The following is a 24,471-nucleotide window of genomic DNA, read 5'->3' on the forward strand; positions in this document are numbered from 1 at the left end:
TTTAAATTCTCTCAATGGTACCATTTATAAGCTTACACCCATATATTTTTATGTTAATTAATTTTGGTGTTGTATGTCCCTTGCATAATTGCATTATAATATTCTGAAGTCAGAACAGTTACTCCACTACTATTAGAAAAATGTTTTACAGAGCAGTAAGAGAGTATCAGGAAACACTATACATTGTATTTGAAAGTAATTCCACCAATATTGAGATAAAGCATATTTTCTTGAATTTGGGTGACAGTCGTGTCCTTTTTCCAAATTTGTCTCATTTGCATAAGAGGAAAGGTTGTTTGGACATACCGAAGAACTCCTCAAGACGAGGAGCTGAGGATGTTCAACATGACACTCAATATGCCTGCCCACTCTGAGGGACAAAGAATAAAGAATGGACATTTGGAAATTTATTCTTTTTTGTGCTGCCATTCTTCCTACCATTTTGCATTCAACTGTTTTCAGGACCAAACAGAAAGACAGTTTGGCATAAGTAACTGATGCCATATATGTGATTATATATTGCTTCTGAGTTTCATTTAAAAATGAGGATATCAAGAGACTTAGAACCAGATCTTCTATTGGTGTAAGTCACTGAAGCACCACACTGATTTATATCAGGGAAGATTTAACAATTCAGTTTATGGTTCCTGAATATTTATGTTACTGTGATTCTTTGCTTCATTCTCTATTCTATCATGTTGTATTTTTATTGAAGATTATCTTAAAGAGATCTATTCTTATTTACCATTGTATCTTAAACAGTGATATTTTCTGTTGTGCTAATTCTCATACACCTCTAAATGAATGGATGCTTGTTTTTGTTTAAACTATTAAAGAAGCCTACTTGGGTCAGGTTGAACAATAAAGAATTTAGGCTCAGACTGGTACCAAAATGCCAGTACCATGACTTTGCCTGTTTTATTGTCTAAATTAAACTGTGTAACTTTCAGTTCACTGCAATTGGATAGGGTCAACATCACAAATTGGCATTAACTGGCACATGATTGGCAGTCTCAGAAAAGGCACTGAGGGCTGACTGGACAACCCTCTCATACCATATGGTCCCTCAGAAATAAGATTGAGGCACACTGGTAGGACAGCGTGGTAAAATTCACACTGTCACTGCCTGTGCTGTACCTGTTCTGTGGACAAATAGAGGCCTTCAGTTTCCAGTGCTGTCAATCTGGCACCTTTCACGAGCACTACATTCACTTTAAAGAAAAAAAACTACAGTTAAAAAATACAAAGAAAATTAAAACAAAAATCTGAATTTAAGTAACTCTGGTTGTGACATAAATGGATAAAAATAACGTATTTCTAAAAGGCAGCTAATGTTTTGCCATTGAGACTTCACTTCAAATTAGACTTACAAACGAACAAGTGCGTCACAACCCTAAAGTTACTTAAAATGGAACAAAGGCCACCAAGGAGGCAAGATCCCAAATTTCACATCTTTGAAGCTGCACAGTTTCATTCTGAATACATCTAGGATATGTACATTTTAACATGGATAATGTCTGTTCTGAATTCAACTGCATTTTAGAAAGCTACTTAAGTATAGACCCCATATCAAGTTTGTGCTCAATGACCTCAGGATACATAGCTGAAAATTCAAAGAACTCTATGTCTTGCTTGTAATCAAAAAAGAAAATACCTGTAATTGACCATTTAATGAGCTCAAGTCTTCTGCTTTCTTTTCCAATGACTGGACCCACACTTTTCTTTTTTGTCGACATCTTGAAGCAGCAGCACGGTTTCGCTCTAGAAACTTCCTTCTTTTCTCATCGGGGTCTTCATTTGCTGCTCTTCTTCGACGACCTCCTGTATTTTGGGTTTGCGGTGTGGGCTGAGCTGGAGAAGCCTGAAGGAAACAAGGGCATCGTAGTTCAATATAATACAACATGTAATTCAAATAAGAATTTGACTTGCATGTATAATATACATATATTTACATAGGAAAGCATCAACAATATTTCTCCACTAATCTCTAAAACACTAGGTTTGAATAAGATTAAATATACATCTTAATTCTATGAACACTATCTAATGGTTTTCATTGTGTTTTTCACTCAATACTGCATTACAAGTAATGTTCTGCCAGTATTTTAACTGTGACCCACTGTAGTTTCCAGATTTGTAATCTTGCTGCAAAAATCCACTCCATTCTGACACCTGATATACAAATAAACCTAAGAAAAATAATTTTACAATTTTTTGAAACTTTCTTCTGCCCATTTTGAAATGTTAAGATGACAAAATATTTACAGGTTTCAACTTAAAAAAACCCTCCAAATAAAAATGTCTTTTTAAAATAAAATGTAGCAAGTAACTAACTCTACAAAGTTCCTGTTCCTGAAGTTTTCCAAACACCTATCATTCTAAAACTTAACTATGCTCTGGTAGTTCTGTATATTTGCCAAGTATATAATAAACACCCATCAAAAGGATCTGGACAAATCATTGGTATTTACTGATCCCTAGAAGAGTAATTTCTTACCTGTTACTTCCAATCTTTTCCAAGTCCCTCTATGCAAGCCCAGACATGGATAGGATCAAAGTAGTTAGAAATGAAAATATCCTATTAGATTACACAGTCTACCTTCTATATGGGCAGAATATAATCCCCTCAAAAAGGACAATTTCATTACAGCTATACAGCCTACAACTTCAAGTATCATGAGCTCAGGATAAAATTGCACCTTGAATTAACTCTCCTCATAAAGGGACCTGGTTGACTTTGCATGCTCAACACTTGGTTATGCAATAAATAACTAGAGCCCTGCACAGATACAAATTGTATATCCACATCTATAGCCACAAAAATGAGCCATAGATATAAAGTGGATATCTGCAAATTTGCAGAGTTCTAGATACAAAATGTGTATTTGCATCTGCATCCATATATACAAAAATGAGCCATAGATGCAGACACCTGAGGAGATAAAACAGATATCCATGGATTCTCAAAGCTGTATAAATAATATAGAATAAACTGTTAGATTAAAGTAAAAATCAAAGTACCAATCCAAACTTCAACAGCTCATAGTACAAAATCTAGAATGGTATAAACGGACTTTGAGAAGTTAAATTAATAGTTAAGACTTGACCATTTGCAAGTATTTCTAACTGACTAGACACTAAGAATTTTTATACTAGTACTTCTTAACCAGATTATACACAGGGTATTCATACTCAAAAGAAAAATTCCAACTAACTTAAACAGCATTTACCCTTTCAGGGCAGCATCTGCAGAGATTGTCACATCAAGATTAATAACATAAAAAGTACAGAAGAACACTGAGATGCCAACATTGCAGAGTCTCAATCCAATACAAATATATAAGAAGCAAGAGGAAGACCAAGGACAGGATAGGTCCATTGCCCAGTGAAGAGGAAGAAACAACAACAGGAAAATTGCGAATGGCAGAGATACTTAATGACTTCTTTGCTTTGACTTCTGTCAAAAAGATTGATGGTGATGGGATGCCTAACATAATGAATACTAGTGAAATGTGGTAGGTTTAGAAGTTCAAATAAAAAAAAGCACAAGTTAAAAATTACTTAGAAAAGTTAGATGTCTTCAAATCACCAGGGCTTGATAAAATGCATCCTAGAATACTCAAATAGCTGATAAAGGAGCTATCTGAGACTTTAGCTATCATCTTTGAAAAGTCACAGAAGTTGAGAGAGATACCAGAAGACTGGAAAAGGGCAACTATAGTGCCTATCTATAAAAAGGGTAATAAGAACAACCCAGAAAACTACAAACCACTGGACTTAACTTCTGCACCAGGGAAGATAATGGAGCAAGTAATTAAGGAATCCATCTGCAAACATCTGAAAGTTAATAAGGTGTTAGGTGACAGCCAGCATGGATTTGTAAAGGATAGGATATGAAGCCTTGTGGATAAGGGAGAAGCACACTAGACGTGGTATACCTAGACTTTAGTAAGGCATTTGACACAGTCTCACATGACCTTCTTATCAATAAAGTAGAGAAATGCAACCTAGATGGGGCTGCAACCCAAGGTGGGTGCATAACTGGCTGGATAACCATTCTCAGAGAGAGCAGTTATTAACGGTTCACAGTCATACTGGAAGGGCATAACAAGTGGGGTTCCACAGGAGTCTGTTCAATAACTTCATCAACAGATGATGGCATAGAGAGTATGATTATTAAGTTTGTAGATACCACCAAGTTGGGAGGGATTGCAAATGCTTTAGAGGATAGGGTTCTAATTCAAAATGATCTGAACAAACTAGAGAAATGGTCTGAGGTAAATAGGACAAATGCAAAGTACTCCACTTAGGAAGGACTAATCTGTCTCATACATACAGACTGGGTAGTGATTGCCTAGGAATGAGTACTGCAGAAAGGGATCTAGGAGTGGTAGTGCTAAATATGAGTCAACAGTGTGACACTTACGAAAAAGCAAACATGATTCTGAGCTGCATTAACAGGAGTGCTATGAACAAGGCACAAGAAGTCATTCTTCTGCTCTACTCTGCACTGATTAGGCCTCAGTTGGAGTATTCTGTCCAGTTCTGGGCACCACATTTAAAGAAAGATGTGGAAAAAATGGAGAAGGTCCTGAAAAGAGCAACAAAAACAACTGAAGGCCTAGAAAACATGAACTATGAGGGAAGACGGAAAGAACTGGGCTTGTTTAGTTTAGAAAAGAGAAGACAGAGGGACATGATAGTGGTTTTCAAGTATCTGAAAGGGTGTTACAAGGAGGAGGGAAAAAAAATGGTTACGTACCCTCGTAAGTGTTGTTCTTCAAGATGTGTTGCTCATGTCCATCCCATGTAGGTGTGGTCATGCTGCATGAACGCACAGTCAAAAGTTTTTTTCCCTGAGCAATACTCATTGGGCCAGCAGAGGAGTCCCTTGGAGTGGCACCACTTTATATTGGCTAATATATATCCCTGCTGGTCCTTCAGCCTCTCGGTTCCTTCTTACTGGACCACTCTGAAAAAAGGGAGGTGGGAGACATTTGGAATGGACATGAGCAACATATCTTGAAAAACAACAGTTACAAAGGTAAGTAACCGTTTTCCCTTTGAGTGATTGTTCACGTCCATTCCATGTATGTGACTTCAAAGCAGAAACCCCAGGAAGAGGGGTCAGAGTTCTAACCTTCTACCGAGTGGAGGACAGCCCTACCAAGAGCTGCATCCTCACTAGTATGGTGAGCCATAGCAAAATAGTTGGTAAAGGCGTGAAGACCATGTGGCAGCCCTACAGGTGTCCAAAATAGGGACCTGAGCCACAAAGGCTGTAGAGGAGGCCTGCATACTAGTGAAGTGAGCCATAAGAGGAGGGTCTGGAACTGCAGCCAGACTATAACACTCCCTGATGTATGAGGTTATCCATGAAGAAATCTTCTGTGCAAAGACTGGCTGGCCCTTGAGCCTCTACACAATTGCTACAAACAACTGAGGTAACTTACGGAAGGCCTTCGTCATGTTTAAAGAAAAGGCCAATGTTGTCCTAACATCTAGTGTGTGTAAAGCCTGTTCTTTACCGGAACCGTGAGGCTTGGGATAAAAAGAAAAAGAGGAAAAAATGTCCTGAGACATGAAACTTCCTTGGGCAGGAAGGCAGGGCGGAGGCACAGCCTGACTTTATCTTTGAAAAAGACTGACTAAGGGAGGGGGAGGGCCTGAAGCGAGGGCTCTTAACTCTGAGACACATCTGGCTGACGTGATAGCCACCAGGGATACCCTCTAAGACAGCTGCAGCAGCAAACATGTTGCCATAGATTTGAAGGTCAGGACCAAATTAAGGTCCCACTGAGGGACAGATTGACAAACACGTGGGTAGAGCCAGTCCAGCTCTTTCAGAAACCAATGGACCATGGGGTGTGCAAAGAGCATCATGCCCCGGAGCCTGGATGAAATGCAGAAATAGCTGCCAGGTGAACCCTGACTGATTAAAAGGACAACCCTTGGAGCCTAAGATCTAGGATATAGTCCAGGACCAGCAGGACCTGGGCACCCACAGGAAAGATCCTTTTCTGGGTAACCCAGACAGAGAACTACTTCCATTTAGCCTGATAGGTAGCCATAGTGGAAGGTTTCCTACTCCCCAGGAGTACCTTCTGCATCCACTCTGAGCATGGCAGCTTCACCACTGTCAACCATGGAGCTTCCAGGCCACTAGGGGTAAGGACTACAGGTTTGGCTGGCGAGCCTGCCAAAGTCTCGCATTATGACATTCAGATACAGTGGGAGGGTGATTGGTCACTTGCAAGAGAGGCTAGGTCAGGAAGTTAACCAGAGCTGTCTGGCCAGGCTGGCGCAATGAGAACAAAGCAAGCCCTGAATGCCCACACCTTCAGGAGCACCTTGTGCACCAGTGGAAATGGAGGAAACATGTAAAGCAGTCCATTGGACCAGGGGGTGATGAGGGCATCTCCCAGGTACCTGCGACCAGGCCCCATGGCATGTTGCAAACAGGCCTGGGATGGGAAAATACCACCTTCAGAAGATGTGGAGGGCCAAATACCTCAACAGACCACTGGCTGAGAAGGACCGCCATCATGTTGTCAGACAGGATGAGAATCGTCCTGCCCCAGAGGTGGGATAGGAAGGCCTGACACATGAGATGATTCCCTATGTCACCTGGAAGGCTGTCTGAGAGACCACTCTGCCCTCCTCAGAGAGGGACTTAACTCAATATTGCGGAACAAGCTCAATGAACTTGTCCATTGCTATGTATTGTAAGCATAGCAACTCAGCAGTATCTACTGATTCACTAACTGAAGCTGCAGACCCCCAGAGGCAGGGTCCAGCATCTTGGTTCTGGTGGTAAGCCCAGAGGGTTCAGAAGGGCCACTGACCAGGGGCCTGCCAGTAGGGTGGCCAGGACTGCTGCAGTGGCTGTACAAGAGCTGGCTGCAGAGGCCAGCGCTGTTGCTGCTGCAACGGCACGGATGCACTCCGGTACCAGGAATAGGATGTGGAGTCCTGTGATGACATGGCAGACTCCACCACCGAATCAGTAGAGTAAATAAGAACATAAGAACGGCTATACTGGGTCAGACCAAAGATCCATCTAGCCCAGTATCCTGTCTGCTGACAGTGGCCAGCACCAGGTGCCCCAGAGAGGGTGGACTGAAGACAACGATCAGTGATTTATCTCCTGCCATCCTTCTCCAGCCTCTGACAAACAGAGGCCAGGGACACCACTGGTATTCAGAGTGGTGCGGTAGCTGGGTCGTGCTGGGCCATGGATTTTGGCTTTCCTTGGTACCGAGGAGGCAGCAGTGGCATAGCAGACAGCAGTACCAGACTGCCTGATGCAGACGTTGTAGCCACAGAGGGGCCGGTTGCAGGGGCTGATGATGTGCAAAAGCCTTGTGTCAGAGTGCTGGTGCCAATTCCAGTGTTACAGTAGGGGCCAGTGCTGCTGCCAAGGACGGTGCGGGGGCTGGTGCCAACATCGAGGTCTACAGGAGTCGCACAATGATGACTTCTTGCATCTGGTACTGGGCCACAGTGCCGTGGCTGCAGCATACTACTACCTGGCAGCACACTTCTTAGCTGGGCCTGGTGTTGGGGAAGAGGTTAACTTGATGAAGTCCCTTGCAGGCTTGAAGGTGTCAGGCATTGAGGGCTCCAGAAGATCCCCCACCAGGCTTGAGCCCCGATGCAGGCTGGAGCAGTGCCGACCCGATGAGGGCCACATGCCCCACCTGAGGGTGCACAGACAGCACATGTCTCAACAGAGACCTGTCCTGCCTACGTCTCCATTTCTTCTGAGGCACCAGAGACTGGGACCGGTACTGAGGCCTTTGCGGAGCACGAGTGGCTAGGTGCCTTGTGCACTGAAGCCGGTGCGCTCTGCGTTGCCGGTGCCAGGTCTGACGCCAGTGCAGGGCAAAGAGCTGCTTCCATGAGGATGATCTTCAATGGAGATTCTCTCTCACCTGGTGCATGGCTTGAAGCCTATGTAGATCTTCCGTGACTTGGACAGAGGCACTTAAGGCAGGCTTCGTGGGGGTTCTCACAGGCACAGGTTTCTGGCACTTTATGCAGGGCTTGAAGCCGTGGGGCCCAGCCACACATGCTGGAGACATGAATCAAGCCCCGCACTTAAGTGACTACTAAGGCTTAATAACTGTTTATAACAAGATAAGAAACCATCAACTACAAAAACACTAACACACACTACCAAGAATGGGTGAGAACTGCTAGGATCAGCTTTGCCTTCCTACAACACTGAACCGTGGGATACTTACCCACATTACTTTGCTAGCACCCTGTCAACAGATAAGAGCAATGTGACCATGAAATGTCAACGAGAGGCAGACTCGTTTTTCTCTTTTGGCTTCTTTTGCATGTGACAGCACTTTTGTCGCAAAATCTTCTCAGTGTAGACATAACCTCAGTAAGAAGAGCATCTTTACTCTGGGGAGTTTACCCTTGCTTAGTCCCAAAACCAGAAAGGGACAAGATTTTTTTAAAGGGGTATCTCAATGGCCTAATTTACTAAGCACCCAACAACATCCACTGTCTTCAGTGGTTCACTCAGCAATTTTAAGAACCAGACCACTTATTTATGTGCCTAAATATTAACTAACATATCAATTTTTTGAAAATGTGGCCCAAATACCTAAATTTTAAAAGTTGTAATGTCTTTTTTGATACTTCACAAAAGAACAGAGGATTGGTTTTTCTAATGTTCGAAGTTCTCTGCAGATCACAAATGCAAAAATGTTATACAGTGTGTATGAAAATATGTTCTTCAATCATTCATCAGGCCTCACAGAACAAGGGGAAAACAACTTCCTAATCAAACACATGCATTTTATTTGCGCCAAAACATTTGTCTCCCTTTGCACCAAAAAATTGTGACTGAAGATTGTAACATTCAGATATTATTACTCAACTGGACCTCCAGTTAATGAGTCTGCCGAAAGGTTATGAGCAGAAAGAGAAAGTTAAAACTCCTTTACAATTTTGACCCTTAGTTACGATCTTGTTTTGGTGAAAAAAATGGCAAGGATATCTACATGAGAGAGGGAGCTTCATCCTCAACTTTCTAGACAAGCAGATGGTTGTATTAAGATGGCATTAAGGTCAGAAATCTTCCTGGCTGCCATGAACAGGGGCTGCTGTCCTCAAGGAGAGCCCAGCTCCCTGCTGGGACCCCTGCACACCGGGGCTGCATCACAGCAGCCTCCCCTGTCTCCCCTGCTGACCCTGATAGGGGCAGTGGTGGGGGGAAAGCAGGCAGTACCCCAGAGACAGTGAAGGGGGGAACCAGCTTTTAAGCTGAATCCCCCCAGTACTGGCTCCTCCTCCCCACCCCTTGCTGCCTCTCTCTGATTGAGACAATGGGGGGCGGGAGGGGGAGCGACTAGTCGAGTCACTTCTCGATTTTCCGATAAGTTTATGCTTACTGGTTAGTCGACTAGTCACTTAGATCCCTAGTTGCAATTATGACAAAGTCTATGCGCTTTGGTTTCTCAGCCACCATGAAAAACAAAACATCACCTCACCTCTACAAGGAAGACACGACAAATACTTTAGCTTCAGTCTTCAGACCCTACCAATTGCTTTATAAATCCTAAAGGGAGTCCATCTTCACATCTTTATTTTGAGCACCCTTAAAAACACTAACATGTAGTATTTCTGTTCAAGAGATCCACTATCATGTAAGAGGGTTACAGCAGCGGTGGGCAATAATTTTTCGTGAGGGGGCCCACTCCAAGATTTTGGAAAGTGGTCAAGGGCTGCACAATTTTCTGTGGAGATGAGGGGTCTAGGGTGGCAGTTGGGTGAAGACCGGTACACAGGGTTAGGGAGGTCTGAGAGGAAGTTTGGGTGGGGGGTTGTGACCTGGGTCAGGAGATTGGGGTGCAGGGTCAGGGAGGGAATATGGGTGCAGGAGAGGATTCTGGCTCGGGAGAGGAGCTCTAGGAGGAGGTGCAAAGTCTGGGAGGGAATTGTGACCCGGGGCAGAGGTCTGTGGAGGGTTTGGATAGTGACATGGGAGAGGGAGTTGGAATGCAGGAGGGGCAGAGGTGCCAGAGGCAGGCTCTGTCTGGAAGGCGCTTACCCAAGCCAGCAGCCCTTGCAGCACCCCCAAGGCAGGCTGGGCTCCCTGCCTTCTGCAGCTTCAGATCACTTTAAATTGCAGACTTGTTCCCTTCATGTGGCTCTCAGCTCTGGGAAGGGAAAAAGGCTTGTGTTGCCTCCATCCCCCACGCCAATCTCTCAGCTCCTATTGGCCAGTTATTTCCAGCCTATAGGAGCTGAGGATTGGGTTTGGGGCCAGGAGATCACAAGAACCCTTCCCCTTCTCCTCCCGCTCCCTGCAGAGCAGAGCTGTATGGACTGTACTTTAAAGAGCAGCAGTTGCGTGCCTGAGGGTCCCCATAGGGTGGTCCACAAGCCAGATCTGGCCCCCAAGCTGTGTTTTGTCCAGCCCTGTGTTACAGCCTGGTGCTACTGAGCCAACCTAGTATCCCCAGGCAACAGAGAAGAGGCACTCTGTACATCGTTTCTTTGAAGGTCTAACTTGAAAAGTTAGAATTATATTAGCTCATAAAACAAAGTTACCATCCAAAATATACTCAATAGAGTTACTACTGGCCTCTTTCACCCCCACAAAACAGGGCTAAGGTTCTGTTTTCATTGTGCTAGTTAGCAAGACTGGATTTTCTTGAGAAAAACTTCCCAGGCAGGCTTCTCTGACCAGATGAAAGCAAGTCAACAACACACCTCTGAGATAAGAACTGCAGCTTCTAAATCCTTCTCTCAGAGACAAGGGAACCAGACTTTCCTCCCAACTCTTAATTGCACACCTATTCCCCTTCTTCAACGTGGCTCATTGTTCTCACCCATTTTCATCCTATTCCAAGTACAGGCAGTCCCCAACTTACGCGGATCCGACTTATGTCGGATCCGCAGTTACGAATGGGGCTGCCCCAGAGTACACGGACTGCGGGACCTCGCGGTCCTGCCGCCCGTGTACTCTGGGGCTTTGCTCTGCGTCTCCCTGGTCTGCAGACCAGGAAGACGCAGAGCAAAGCCGCGGAGGGGCTCGGGCAGCGGGGCAGCCCCGCTGCCCGAGCCCCCCCCCCCCCACCCGCGCGGCTTTGCAAAGCGCGGGGAAGCTGGCGGCGGGGCAGTCCAGGCGCGCCTGGGGTGCCCCGCCGCCTGCTTCCCCGCGCTTTGCAAAGCCGCGGGGGGGGGGGGCCTTGGGCAGCGAGGCAACCCAGGCGCGCCTGGACTGCTCCGCTGCCGGCTTCCCCGAGGCTTTGCAAAGCCGGGGGGGGGGGGGGGGGGGGCCTCGGGCAGCGGGGCATCCCAGGCGCGCCTGGGCTGCTCCGCTGCCGGCGTCCTCAGAGGCGCTCCCCGTCTACCTGGTCTGCTGGTCTCCAGCAGACCAGGGAGACGGGGAGCAAAGCCGCGGAGGACCCAGGCGGCGGGACCACGGTGCATCTCGGTCCGCCGCCCGAGTCTTCCTGGTCTGCTGGGGTGGGGGGGGGGGGGGGGGGGCGCAGCTAGTATGCCCCCCCCCCCCCCCCCCCAGCAGACTAGGCTTTTCTCCGGACGCCTGTGGCAGAGCAGCTGGGGTGCTGCCGGTTGGTCCCGCAGCGCCGCTCTGGGCGCTACTGGTGCAACCCAGCAGCACCCCAGCTGCTCTGGTCCTGATTCAGCCGCTGCTGGTCAGTTTCAGCAGCGGCTGAATCAGGACACCTGGGGCAGAGCAGAAGGGGTGCTGCTGGGTTGCTCCAGTAGTGCCGAGGAGCGGCGCTACTGGAGCAACCCAGCAGCACCCCAGCTGCTCTGCCCCAGGCGTCCCCAAGTCAGCTTCTGCTGAAACTGACCAGCGCTGACTACAGGAAGCCTGAGGCAGAGTTGCTCTGCCCCAGGCTTCCTGGAATCAGCTGCTGATCAGTTTCAGCAGCAGCTGACTTGGGGACGCTTGGGGTTCTTAAGTTGATTCTGTATGTAAATCAGAACTGGCGGTCAGTTTCAGCAGCGGCTGAATCTGGACGCCAGTTCCGATTTACATACAGATTCAACTTAAGAACAAACCTACAGTCCCTATCTTGTAAGTAACCCGGGGACTGCCTGTAATTATCTAGACCAGCACTTCCAACATCACCATTTTCACAACACCCAGGAGAGCACAGTAAACTAACTAAATTATGCAGCTGAGTTACTCTTTTTTTTGTCAATAATGGTTCTTTGAAACAAATGGTACCTTATGCAGGAATTTGAAATGATTGGAAATATTTTAAAAGGTTTTTTATGATATTTAATATTAAACGAATATAATACATGGTAACCCAAGTTTTGTTGATATTTTCCACATATATTTTAACTTTTGCTGCATAATTTTCAGATTACCACAGCATTTAAGACAGTGTGCTACAAAAATCAACCTTAGCATCATCGAATGACTAAGTATGTAAGACCACTTCACTATTTCTCCACCAATATTGGTTCATTGAGGTGTGCTGCAATCTTACTTTCAAGATATAAAATAAAGTAATGAGCACAAGAGATTTTTGCACGATAGTGAAAGAAGTTAGAAATACATCTTGATTTTGTTGTCATACCGGTGTTTCTGTAGTTGATGTAGCAGGCTGTTGTAATGACTGTGGTCGGGTTTCCTCTGACTGAGTCCTAATCAATCCACTAGCATGTCCCTTGGCAGTATCTCCATTTGTGACCTGAGGATGCTGTTGGGTCAAGGCAGCTTTCAATCTCTGAAATAAAAATGCCACCATATTTTTCATAATGGAAGTTACTGTGATAAGTTACATAAAGCAGTAGCTTTTCATATAGCAGCAGCTCCCACATACTATTAGCTATTTTCCAAAACGCACACAATGAGCTTACACTTTAAGGGCTCATCTAGAGGATATGCAAATTCCACGGGAATTTGCATATCCTCTTTCGAATCTTCCCCATAGCCTAGACATATCCTTTGATATAAAACATATAAAGGGCACAGGAGAATAAAACCTTTTTTGATGTTTCAACAGTCTAAGTGCCCTCTACTAAACATTAATAGTTGAAAATTGCTCACAGCCATCACTGTAGAATTGAGTATTGAAAAGGAATACAAGGGACCCTGCCCTCCCCAACTGGAGTGAGGAACACAGCAAACTGTGCATTTTCCCCTCGGTCCCTGATGAAGGGGAATAGCCAGCAGTGTTTCCACACGATTTGGAGGGACGGAGGGAGATGGAGTGACTTCAGACCTGCGCTCACTAAAGAGCGCCTGGAGGGTGGGAGGCTCAGTACCGAGGCAGTCCTGAACTAGGGGGTAGAGTGCCCCCAAGCAGCCCCCTTGATTTGCCTGATGAATCTGAGAAGCAATCCCATTCCAGGCACATCCCATTTTCTGGCACAACCGAAACCCTGACCTTGCTTTAAGTTATAAGAGGAAGCTGTATTCTGAATTTGGTGGCCCAAGCTCTTACGGTTTAGGAGGAGTTCTTGAATAGACAGATGGAGACACAGACAGACTCTCTCAAAAATATATAGTAGATTTGAAGAGACACAGATGATTTTATATATTAACTATGTGCTATATTTTAAAGCTAGTCTTATTGACTGAACTAGTTTGACAATTTAGTTTACTATTGCTTGAAAATAAAAACTATGTTTTCACAATAAACATGACCTTTACTGAATTAGAATTGCAGCAGATTTTCAATTAAAGGTAACGCGTTCTGTTTACCACAAGCTTGTATGGCTTAAATTTAGATATCTTCAATGACTATTAATAGATTTGATTTTGTTTTAAAATTAGGCTTCCAATAAAAGTTTATTCAGTGTTATTTAATAATTTCCCTGAAAGATAAACTTTGTATGAGGGTGCATCTTTCCAGCAGAGTACTGTACTTAAAACCACCAACATTATTAAAAGCTACATTACTGTGCTTTTACAACAAATTAAGATTTTTTTTATATGACAGTTTAAAATATATAAAAATGCACAACTCTCTTGAATAATCTTTATTACACATTGCTACCTTCTCCACAAACATAAAAAAAAAATATCAATATTTATTATCCTCTTCTGAGTGCCACCATGCATTCAGCTCTCCTGTGTACCATAGACAGAAGTGCACAAGAAACGAGGTCATTAACTCAATAAAGATAAAATACAGAGATATTGATGAGTAAGACAAAAGCAGTCCCTGCTCCTCACCAGGGTTCTCTATAAGGTATGCACCTGTAAATTCTAAGCCCATTCCCCTCCTTCCCAGAGTTGCATAGCAGTACTCCCCTTCTTGCTGGACCTGGAAGGTAAGTGTTGTGGCTGTTTCAGCTGATGGGGTCAGAGCCAGAAGTGGCAAGCTAGGGCTGCCAGGTGTCCAGTTTTCTACCGGACAGTCTGATTTTTGGGCCCTCTCCCCCGTAAAAAAATCCAGAAAATACCAGACATGTGCAATGTCCGGTAATTCCTGGTTTTCCAGCTGGGCGCCAAACAGAAGCCTGGCGGGGGTGCGGAGAGTGACTGGGAGGTGGGGCGCGATCAGCGTTGGGAGCCCTGGTTGCGTGTGAGAAAGCTGAGGGGCATCCCAGTCCATACTCCTGTGTGCTAGTCAAGCGCGTGGTGGAGCCGCAGCTGGACTGACTCATGCAGGATGACAGCGCCCTGAGATCTGCACAGCCCGGGTCAGTCCTGCTCCTTCCTGGCTGATTCGCTCCCTCATCCCCTCCTGGCTTGCCGGTTGGTTGATTCTCCACGACTTCTCCCTGTCTTCCCTAGCCAGTCCCGTCCCCCGCCGCCAACTCTGCCTCCCACTGGCTGGTTCCTGGTCCGGATCTTCCCCTGCCAGCCCCACTGCACTCCCCACCAGCCCTGCTTCCATCGGCCAATTCTCCCCTCCTCCTCTTCTTCCTGAGCTCCCCTGGCCACCTCCGCCCCTGCTGGCCGCCCCTCTCCCCGATATCCCACGGCCAGCCCCATTCCACCCGACCCTCCTCCTCTGCCCTGCTTCCCATTGGCCCCCCCATCTCTCCCGGCCAGCCCCGTTGCCTCCCCCCCATTGGCTCTGTTTCCCGTTCCTCCCCCCCCTTCCCCAGCAAGCACCGCTCCCCTCCTGGCCAGTCCCTCTCCCCCCATGAAGTGTGTCTGGTATTTTTTTTCATGACTACCAGGTAATCCTAGGAGGGCAACTGTTCTGGCTGCTGTGGCTGAGGCTGAGGCCGAGGCCACCCAGCGGCCAGCCGCTCTGGCAGCTGGGGCTGTGGCTGCATGGTAGGTGGTTGCTTGGGTGGCCTGTGACTGTGTGGGGAGCAGCTGTTTTGCTCCAGCGGGTTGAGGGGGGGAGTCAGGCCAGGGCTGCATGGGTAGTGGCTGCTCCAGTGTGCGTGTGGGGAGTGGCTGCTCTGCTTTAGTGGACCGGGGCCAGGGCCATGTGGAGAGCAGGTGTTCTGCTCCAGCAGGACAATGCCAGGGCCAGGGCCACGGTGCTGCTCTGCTCCCATAAGCCGGCGGTGAGTGGGCAGTGCGGCTGCTCTGCTCCAGTGAGCTGGCGCCGTATGAGGAGCAGCTACTCTGGTGGGCCAGGACCATGTGTTTTAGGTGGCTGCACAACACTAACAAAGAATGAGTACATCCTGTGAAAATATAGCTTTGGCACAAATGCCATTTGCCTCTAAAAATCAGACCATCAGATTCTAATGCTAGCCCATAAGACCCCGAGTAAGATTTTTAGTCTCTTAAGCTATGAAACAATCAATTAAATGAAACACTTAATTCAAAAGTCAATCACTTATTTAAGAAATATACCCCTTATGCATGTTTTAGAGTTGGTCAAAGATTTTCCAATGAAGCAGGGTTCAGCTGGAAAATGCTAAATCATATCTGAAATGTTTTGCAGAAATGCATCATTTCTACGAACTTCTGGCAACCACATGCAACAACCCTTGAAGCTGCAAGTTCCAACCCTAGCTGTAGTTCAGAACCTGACTCAGGACTTCCAGAATAATGTAAATGTCTCATTTTGGAAATTCTGAGCCCAAGTTTCAAGGCTCCCAGCTCCACAGCAGGGAAGCTAGAATATTTTTTGGGGTGGGGGGAGGGAGGGATTTTCCTTTTTGAGGAACATTGAAAAATATTTTATTTTTCATTCTGAAACTGATTTCCCTCCCCCTCCAGAATTTTGGAATTTCCTTCAAAACAGAAACTCTGACTATTAACTTACTTGGTATATTATGGTGCACAGGGTTACAAAGAGCAGGAAGGAAGCTTCCTTGTGTTTATGGCACTAGATGAAGACTCCTGTGAGTGAGCTTGACCCTGGCTCTGTTAGAACCTTATGTAATGCTGACCAATATCATAATGCATACATCTAAGAGGATAAAATTAAGGTCTTTTAATTTTGATTTTGTACATAATATTTAAAAAGTGTTGCCAGTAAAGGTCTATCCCCCTTTACACTATGTATTTTCCCAGCTTGTTTGACAAAATAGTTTTTGCAGGCACACTGGAGGTTGCTAGAACAATTAGCATGGGGAAGAAAGGGATTAACTTGCCCCAACTGCCAAATTAAAAAGTATTAAAAGTATTAAAATTTTAATACTAACCAGACAAAACTGAAGTCATATGATAGGAACTTTCACTGAATTCTCCACTATTCTTACATGAAAATTTAGAATTTAAAAACATTAATTTTCTTACTCCAAACAAGCGAACAAATAAAACTATAACCCCTGCCACCATCTCAAGTCAAATAAAGGCAAGAATCATAGAATAATAGGACTGGAAGGGACCTCAAGAGGTCATCGAGTCCAGCCCCCCGCCCTCAAGGCAGGACCAAGCTCTGTCTACACCATCCCTGACAGATGTCTATCTAACCTGTTCTTAAATATCTCCACAGAGGGAGATTCCACCACCTCCCTTGGCAATTTATTCCAATATTTGACCACCCTGACAGTTAGGAATTTTTTCCTAATGTCCAATCTAAACCTCCCCTGCTGCGCTTTAAGCCCATTACTCCTTGTCCTGTCCTCAGAAACCAAGAGGAACAAATTTTCGCCTTCCTCCTTGTGACACCCTTTTAGATATTTGAAAACCGCTATCATGTCCCCCCTTAATCTTCTTTTTTCCAAACTAAACAAGTCCAGTTCATGAAGCCTGGCTTCATAGGTCATGTTCTCTAAACCTTTAATCATTCTTGTCGCTCTTCTCTGTACCCTTTCCAATTTCTCCACATCTTTCTTGAAATGTGGCGCCCAGAACTGGACACAGTACTCCAGCTGAGGCCTAACTAGTGCAGAGTAGAGCGGCAGAATGACTTCACGAGTTTTGCTTACAACACACCTGTTGATACAACCTAGAATCATATTTGCTTTTTTTACAACAGCATCACACTGTTGACTCATATTCAACTTGTGGTCCACTATGACCCCTAGATCCCTTTCCGCCATGCTCCTTCCTAGACAGTCGCTTCCCATCTTGTATGTATGGAACTGATTGTTCCTTCCTAAGTGGAGCACTTTGCATTTCTCTTTATTAAACTTCATCCTGTTTACCTCTGACCATTTCTCTAACTTGCTAAGGTCATTTTGAATTATGTCCCTATCCTCCAAAGAAGTTGCAACCCCACCCAGTTTGGTATCATCTGCAAACTTAATAAGCGTACTCTCTATCCCAATATCTACATCATTGATGAAGATATTGAACAGTACGGGTCCCAAAACAGACCTTGAGGAACTCCACTTGTTATCCCTTTCCAGCAGGATTTAGAACCGTTAACAACAACTCTCTGACTATGGTTATCCAACCAATTATGCACCCACCTTATCGTGGCCCTATCTAAGTTATATTTGCCTAGTTTATCAATAAGAATATCATGCGAGACTGTATCAAATGCCTTACTAAAGTCTAGGTATATGACATCCACCGCTTCTCCCTTATCCACAAGGCTCGTTATCCTATCAAAGAAAGCTATCAGATTAGTTTGGCATGACTTGTTCTTCACAAACCCATGCTGGCTATTCCCTATCATCCTTCGTTCACTCAATTCTGTTTACTAATCTGTAATGTCCAATTAGGACCACTTCCTCCTCATCCTGAAATTACAACTAGAATACCAGTAGTTTAATGGAAAAGTTTCCAAAACTAGGCCATGGTCTGAGTTGGCAAATACTTCATAATCATATGATAAATTTCAACATATTTTCTCTCAAATAATTCTTTGCAGAAAATTTATGTTCTCAAATATATTAATTTCAATTTTCAGCTGAATAACTTCAAATAATTCTTGAACTAAAACTTATTGGAAAACAGTACTTTACAAATACTAAATTACAACTAGACCTGTACGCATTAGACACAAGTTAGATGCTATGTTTCTATTCCAGTTTTTAATCAGGCTTCTGATATACAGGCAGTCCCCGGGTTACATGGATCCCACTTACATCGGATCCCTACTTACAAACGGGGTGAGGCAACCCCGCACTAGCTGCTTCCCCCCAGCAGACCAGGGAGACGCGAAGCTAGCACCCCCCCCCCCCCCAGCAGACCAGGGAGACGCGGAGAGGCTTTTCTCAGCAGACACCTCAGCTTGAGAATAAAGGATTGAAGGAAGTGAATGTGGGAGAATAAAACTGAGCTCTGGAGAAATGTTTGGCTAGAGTTTCCCCTACAATATGTACCAGTTCCAACTTACATACAAATTCAACATAAGAACAAACCTACAGTCCCTATCTTGTACGTAACCCGGGGACTGCCTGTAATGCTAACCATTGTAAAATAAAAATTAATTCTGTGCAAAAATGCTGTAACATTTAGCTAAAATTAGTAGAGTCACTGAACATCCCTGGAAGTACACCCATTTGCTAGATCTGTAACTAAGAAAATGCAAAGAGGTGAGAAGATGGGTAAAGTAAATTATTTATAAAATATTAATATTATCAGGAAACTTTTTTGCAGTATATATCCAGCTACAGTTTTTTACTTCCCAACCCGTAGGATTCTATCAAGCTAAACACAAAAACCTCTCATACCAAGTTTGACAAGTTAAAAATCAAAGATCAACTTCCGATAGACCCGTTAACTCTGCCAGAGTACATGTGCATATTAAAAGTGTAATATAATATCACTGCCTATGCTGTGAAATATGCACACCATAAGACACACACAAGACTTGTAAATGACCACACATATTGTTTTGGAACCTTAACTTTTGTGTAACAGTATTATATACAGCTAAAAAACACATTTTGCATTTAAAAGCAAAAAAACAAACCAACAAAAAAAACTCTCTGAAAATGTGTTATATAGCTGAAACAAAATAGAGGCTTACCACAGAATTAGGAATACAAAACAATTATCTGTATTAGCCATGACAGAGATTAAATATATAAGAAACCCAAATAATATATTTACTGTAGGTGAAATTTATCTACAAACAAGTGGAACACTAAAAATCCAATAAAGGAATAGCTTTAGATAATTTTCAGAATGACATTTAACGAGGAGGATCATCTCTAGCAATTTATTTTATACAGGTTTTGAATAGCAGATAAGTATTCCAAATACTTGATTTTGACATATAGAGGGACATTGTATTTCAACTGAACAGTGGAGTGGGGTAGTCATCCAAAATAGTATTAATTTTAGTGTTAAAAATCTGATATATTACCACATATATTAAATATTTATTCTCATTATATTTATAGTATTATATGTGAAAAAATAAAAATGGCTCTTCATAACATAGCTGCTTAGTCATGTAAGGTTAAATTATCAGAGACAGACTAAAAATCTGATTTTAAAATATTTTAACATTCAATCTTTACTAACACAATTTTATTGTGCATTTACACCCTTTAAAGCAAATCCTTGTCACATCTGTCAAAATTTGATAGGAAGAGATCATTCCATCAACAGCTCACAGAAACTAGATAATATTCTCTAGAAACAATTTATGAAAAAGTCAGATCCATATTTCATATCTGCCACAAAAGCTCATCAGAGTAATAACCCTCCTTCTCCTGGGTGTTATCCTACCATCTGCTGCTCTATTACTTATCTTTATTTTGCAACTAATTAACAGCATAATCTTCTAAATTCAGCAAGTTAATTATCATTATTGTGGTCTTTGCAGCATCATCAGTCCTCATGAAGTCTTGTCTCTCCACCCCCAGAGAATGTATGAAAATGAACTAGGTTGGGAGAGGGTCTGTTTCTTTGGAGTAGGCTCATTAAGTGTTTGCTGATTAGCTCGGCATGCAGAGAGGCAGGTCAGAAGAATTCTGCTGAACACAAGGTCCCATGCCGGGCTCAACCAAGCTAATGTAGGTTTCTGAACATTTGCCAAGCTGCCCTCTGTCAGCTCTCAGTAGAAACCCCCTGCAGAAAAGACTACTGGTTACCCACTGTGTTCAAGATATTTTTCAGTTTGTCACAAAAGGCTTTATACGGAGGGTTTCCCAGAGTAGAACTTTGTTTAAACAAAGATTTTTAATTTACTTTCTCAACTTCATGATTCGCTCATTTTCCCCAATGTGTTTTGTCTGTAGTCTCAAAATGAATGTTAATGACAAACCTGCTACACAGCCTGAAATAGTGTATATTTAAAAAAAATATTTGATATCTGGAATTTCAAATTTTCCTCTCAAACAGATCAAAAGACTCAATTCTGAAATAACTTAGCTCTCCCTTACAATATGGTATTTTTCTCATCACATACTGTGTATATTCCAGACACCTCAAAAACACCACCAAATCAACCTGCACATTTGGTTTTACATGTGTGTGATTAAGAGATTTCTATGTAACTATGGACACTAATCTTGTGTGACAAAACTCCTCACTTTGCACATATGGCACACTTCACCTTGACATTTCATATGTGATCTTCGTGTAAGACTCCTAAAATAAGCAGAACATGAATTCCTAATGTGATGCCATGATAAAACGATGGGGTGCATAAACAGAAAACTTAAGCAGGACAAGGAGGTTATTTTACCTCTATATTTAGCTCTGGTGCAACCTCTGATGAAATACTGGGCCTTGTTCTGGTGCACACAATTCAAAAAGGATGCACACAAGTTAAAGAAGGTTCAGACAAGAGCCAAAAGGATAATTAAAGGATGAGCAAACATACCTTATAGTGGCAGAATTAAGGAGTTCAATCTAGTTAACAGATGGAATGTGAAGGGGTGACTTGATTACAGCGTGTAAGTATCTATACAGGGAACAAATATTTAATAATGGACTCTTCAATATAGCAGAGAAAGATAAACAGGATCCAGCGGTTGGAAACTGAACCACTGTCATACTTTATTAAGGGTGACGGTGGACTTTCCATCATAGACCATATTTAAATCAAGATGGGATCTTTTTCTAAACTATATGCTCCAGAAATTACATTAGGGAAGTTCTACGGTCTGTGTAACACAGAACAGACTAGATTATCACAGTGGTTCCTTCCTATTAAAAGCTACTAGTGAAAAATATTTTCAAAGGAATAAGAACAACTGACACCTCATATTGACAACACTTCCCACCATCCTGAGAACAGCAGAAGGACATCTAAGAAGATTCAAAATCACACTGGTATAGAGATTAATCCAACTAATTATACATGAACATCCAACTCAAAATAACCTGAAAATGCCTGTTTTACCTACCTACATTTCATATTGTCTGTAGAAACAAATGCTATACATCTTGCTGTCTAACATCATATCATTATACTTCAGCTTTTAACCATACACTTTATTGTTCCTTATACAGTACATTTTCACACAGTCTTAGTGGAGAGCGCTTTGCAACAAAATAATCAGAGCTATATAACCAGTTTCCGATTTTCTGTCTCGCCTGGAATTTATCTCTGTTCTTTTTTTCTTCTATTTTTTCAGGTATTTTCTCATTTTTTGTTTTCTTGCTTTTGTGTTTTCTCCTTCTCTCACCACCCAAGATAATTGTGTTCATAGTCCTGTCACCCTCCAAGCCGCTTACAGCCTGAAAGGTGGCAGACAATGATAGTGCAGAGTAGAGGAGAGAACACAACAGTAAAGGAGATGAACTTAGGTAAGGCAGTAACAGCCTCAAAACTCCCTTCGCATAAGAAGCCAAGATCATGCCATCCTGACAGTGGAACCTTACATTCTCAGGATGGGGATTCCATCAAAATAACAGCCAAATCAAATTAAAATTTCAAGAGATGTTCATACTCAGAATGTAAAAAGTGGGCAGACAGACAATGCTTTAGATGCATGAGGGAAAGCGATATTTGACATGTGAGAGAGTAGGTGGTCTATCCCTAATAAGTGCGAGATTTGTTTTTTCTAGGAAATCCAATATGAAATTTTAGCCATAACGTATCTATGACCAAAGAACAACTTTCCTGACAGATTATTCAGATTTAGACTGAAGTTTAAAACAAAATTTCCATTCATTTCAATAAAGCTCACTCTTGTGATTATCACAAAAAGTAGTGCTATATATGATTTTGAGTATGCAGTTTTATTAAATACAAATTACAAGAAACAAACATGCAGCGTTTCCATGTGCAAACAAACATGCAGTGGTTACGACGACAGCCGGAATCAAAGCTGGGAGCTCTGGAGCCTCTACAGCTTGAGCTAAAAGCCAGCTGGCTCTCAGCTAAGGCTGTAGAACACATTCAATCTCTCTCTCTCTCTCTCTCTGTAAGTGGTGTAAGTGCCACTACATGGGACAGTGAACCACACATCCAGTAAGTGTGTGGGTTACATAATCACACTATATTGGGCTTGTAATGGAGTACTCTTACAGCAGCTAAAAATCACAAATAGCACTTTAGCACATAAAATGCTTTGAATTATATTGTTAAAAATAAATGTTTAAACTTCGAAAGCACTTTCAAACTCAAAATATATGGAAGTCTAAGGAGAAAGTCTCAATCTAGTGCAAAACTTGTAAAAACCAACAACACACACACTGTATACTAGACTCTAACCCTTCTTTAAAACTCTTTAATGCTGGACACTGTCATGTTAACATCTTTGATTCTTTTGGCCCATTTATTCTATCTAATTTAAACAGAAGACTCCACTAGATGTATCGTCCCACTTTGACAGCAAACCATTGATTATTACACTGAGTATGGTCTTTCAATTTTTTGGGCACCCATCATATAGTAATTTTGTCCAGGGAAATTTTCTAAGTTTGCTTATGAGAATGTAATACGGGACTATGTCAAATACCTTAATAAAATCACAATAATATTATCCTTACCATTTCTCACCACCCACTAGACCAATAACCACATCAAAGAAGGAAATTATGTTGGTCTAGGATGATGTGTTCTTGGAAAATGCACATTGGCTATTCCTTATCACCATATTATCCGTCAGAGGCTTTATAAATGGATTAATAATTTGTTGCAGTATTTTTTCAGGTATTAGAGTTAGTTAACTACAATTTCCCAAAAGCTTTTTTTCCCTCCTTTTTAAAGATAAGTACTAACTATGCTTGTCCTTTTTTGGTCCTCTGAGACCTCAAAGATCATTGTTAATGGTTCTGAGATTGCTTCAGTTAGTTTTTTAAGTACCTGAGGGTGAATTTCATTGTGCCCTTCAGACTTGGATACATTCAGCTTACCCAAATATTTGTTCTTTCCCTATTCTGGCTTATGATCCTTCCCACTTGTAGTAAATATTGTGTTGAGTATCTGGTCACAATTCACTTTTTTAGGTAAAACGGAAGCAAAGTGGACATGAAACATTACAGAAATTCTTGATGTCTTGCTAAATAGTGAATTTATACTTTCCTTTGTCTTTCTCTTGCTTTTAATTTCTTTAAAGAACCTCTTTTTATTGCCTTATGTCTCTTGCTAGGTGCCACTTATATTGTATCCTTGTCTCATTTTGTTTCTTTATGCTTGTGCTATTCTTTTGTACTCATCCTAGGCAATCTGTCCATGTTTCCACTTTCTGTAAGATTCCTTTTAGTTTTTCGAGTTACTAAAGAGCTCCTGATTCAGCTTTATTGGCCATTCACTAATCTTTCCCTCACATCAGGACAGTTTGCTATCATATCTTAAATGTTACAATGTTCATTATGCTCTCTGAAATACTGAAGTTGAAAGAGGATGTTTCTTTGGAGGAAATGATAATGCTAGTTTTGCCCAGGAGTAAAACATCAAATTTACCCCTGCAGGAACATATGAACATGGGTGCTTTATTTTGGACAAGTTGTCATGTGCTCTGTCAAACAAGAGGTTAGGACTTCAAACACCACATCAATTGCTTCATCCTCAATTTCTGGAACAGATAAAATGTCAACTGAGAATGACTTTTAATATTTGTTTTATATATAATATGGTAAAAGATGCAATATACTATATTATAGATTAGAAATCACAGCGTTTTGCATTACAGAAGAAAAATTTAACCTATAACTAAAGGCAAACAATAAATAACAGTCTTCCAAGTCACTTGCCAACTGTCAAGACATCATCCCTAGTTCAGTAGCCTATTTACTGT

General features: G+C 42.8%; 1 protein-coding gene across 5 annotated transcripts in view; it reads right to left on the reverse strand.

Moving 5' to 3' along the window:
- The window catches only part of ATF2 (activating transcription factor 2), a 102,821-nt gene that overhangs the window by 36,081 nt on the left and 42,269 nt on the right, over positions 1 to 24,471 (reverse strand). For 4 of the 5 annotated variants that reach the window (XM_075933672.2, XM_075933684.2, XM_089779767.1 and 1 more), the window contains 2 exons: positions 12,585 to 12,734; positions 1,655 to 1,861 (listed from right to left, as the gene is read on the reverse strand). In XM_075933672.2, the coding sequence (XP_075789787.1) occupies positions 1,655 to 1,861; positions 12,585 to 12,734 (357 nt within the window). The remainder of the gene's footprint in view (positions 1 to 1,654; positions 1,862 to 12,584; positions 12,735 to 24,471) is intronic. The other variant, XM_075933683.2, reaches the window with a different exon arrangement.

The sequence above is a fragment of the Pelodiscus sinensis genome, chromosome 7 (assembly GCF_052426305.1).
Source record: "Pelodiscus sinensis isolate ZL-2025 chromosome 7, ASM5242630v1, whole genome shotgun sequence".
Classification (NCBI taxonomy): domain Eukaryota; kingdom Metazoa; phylum Chordata; order Testudines; family Trionychidae; genus Pelodiscus; species Pelodiscus sinensis.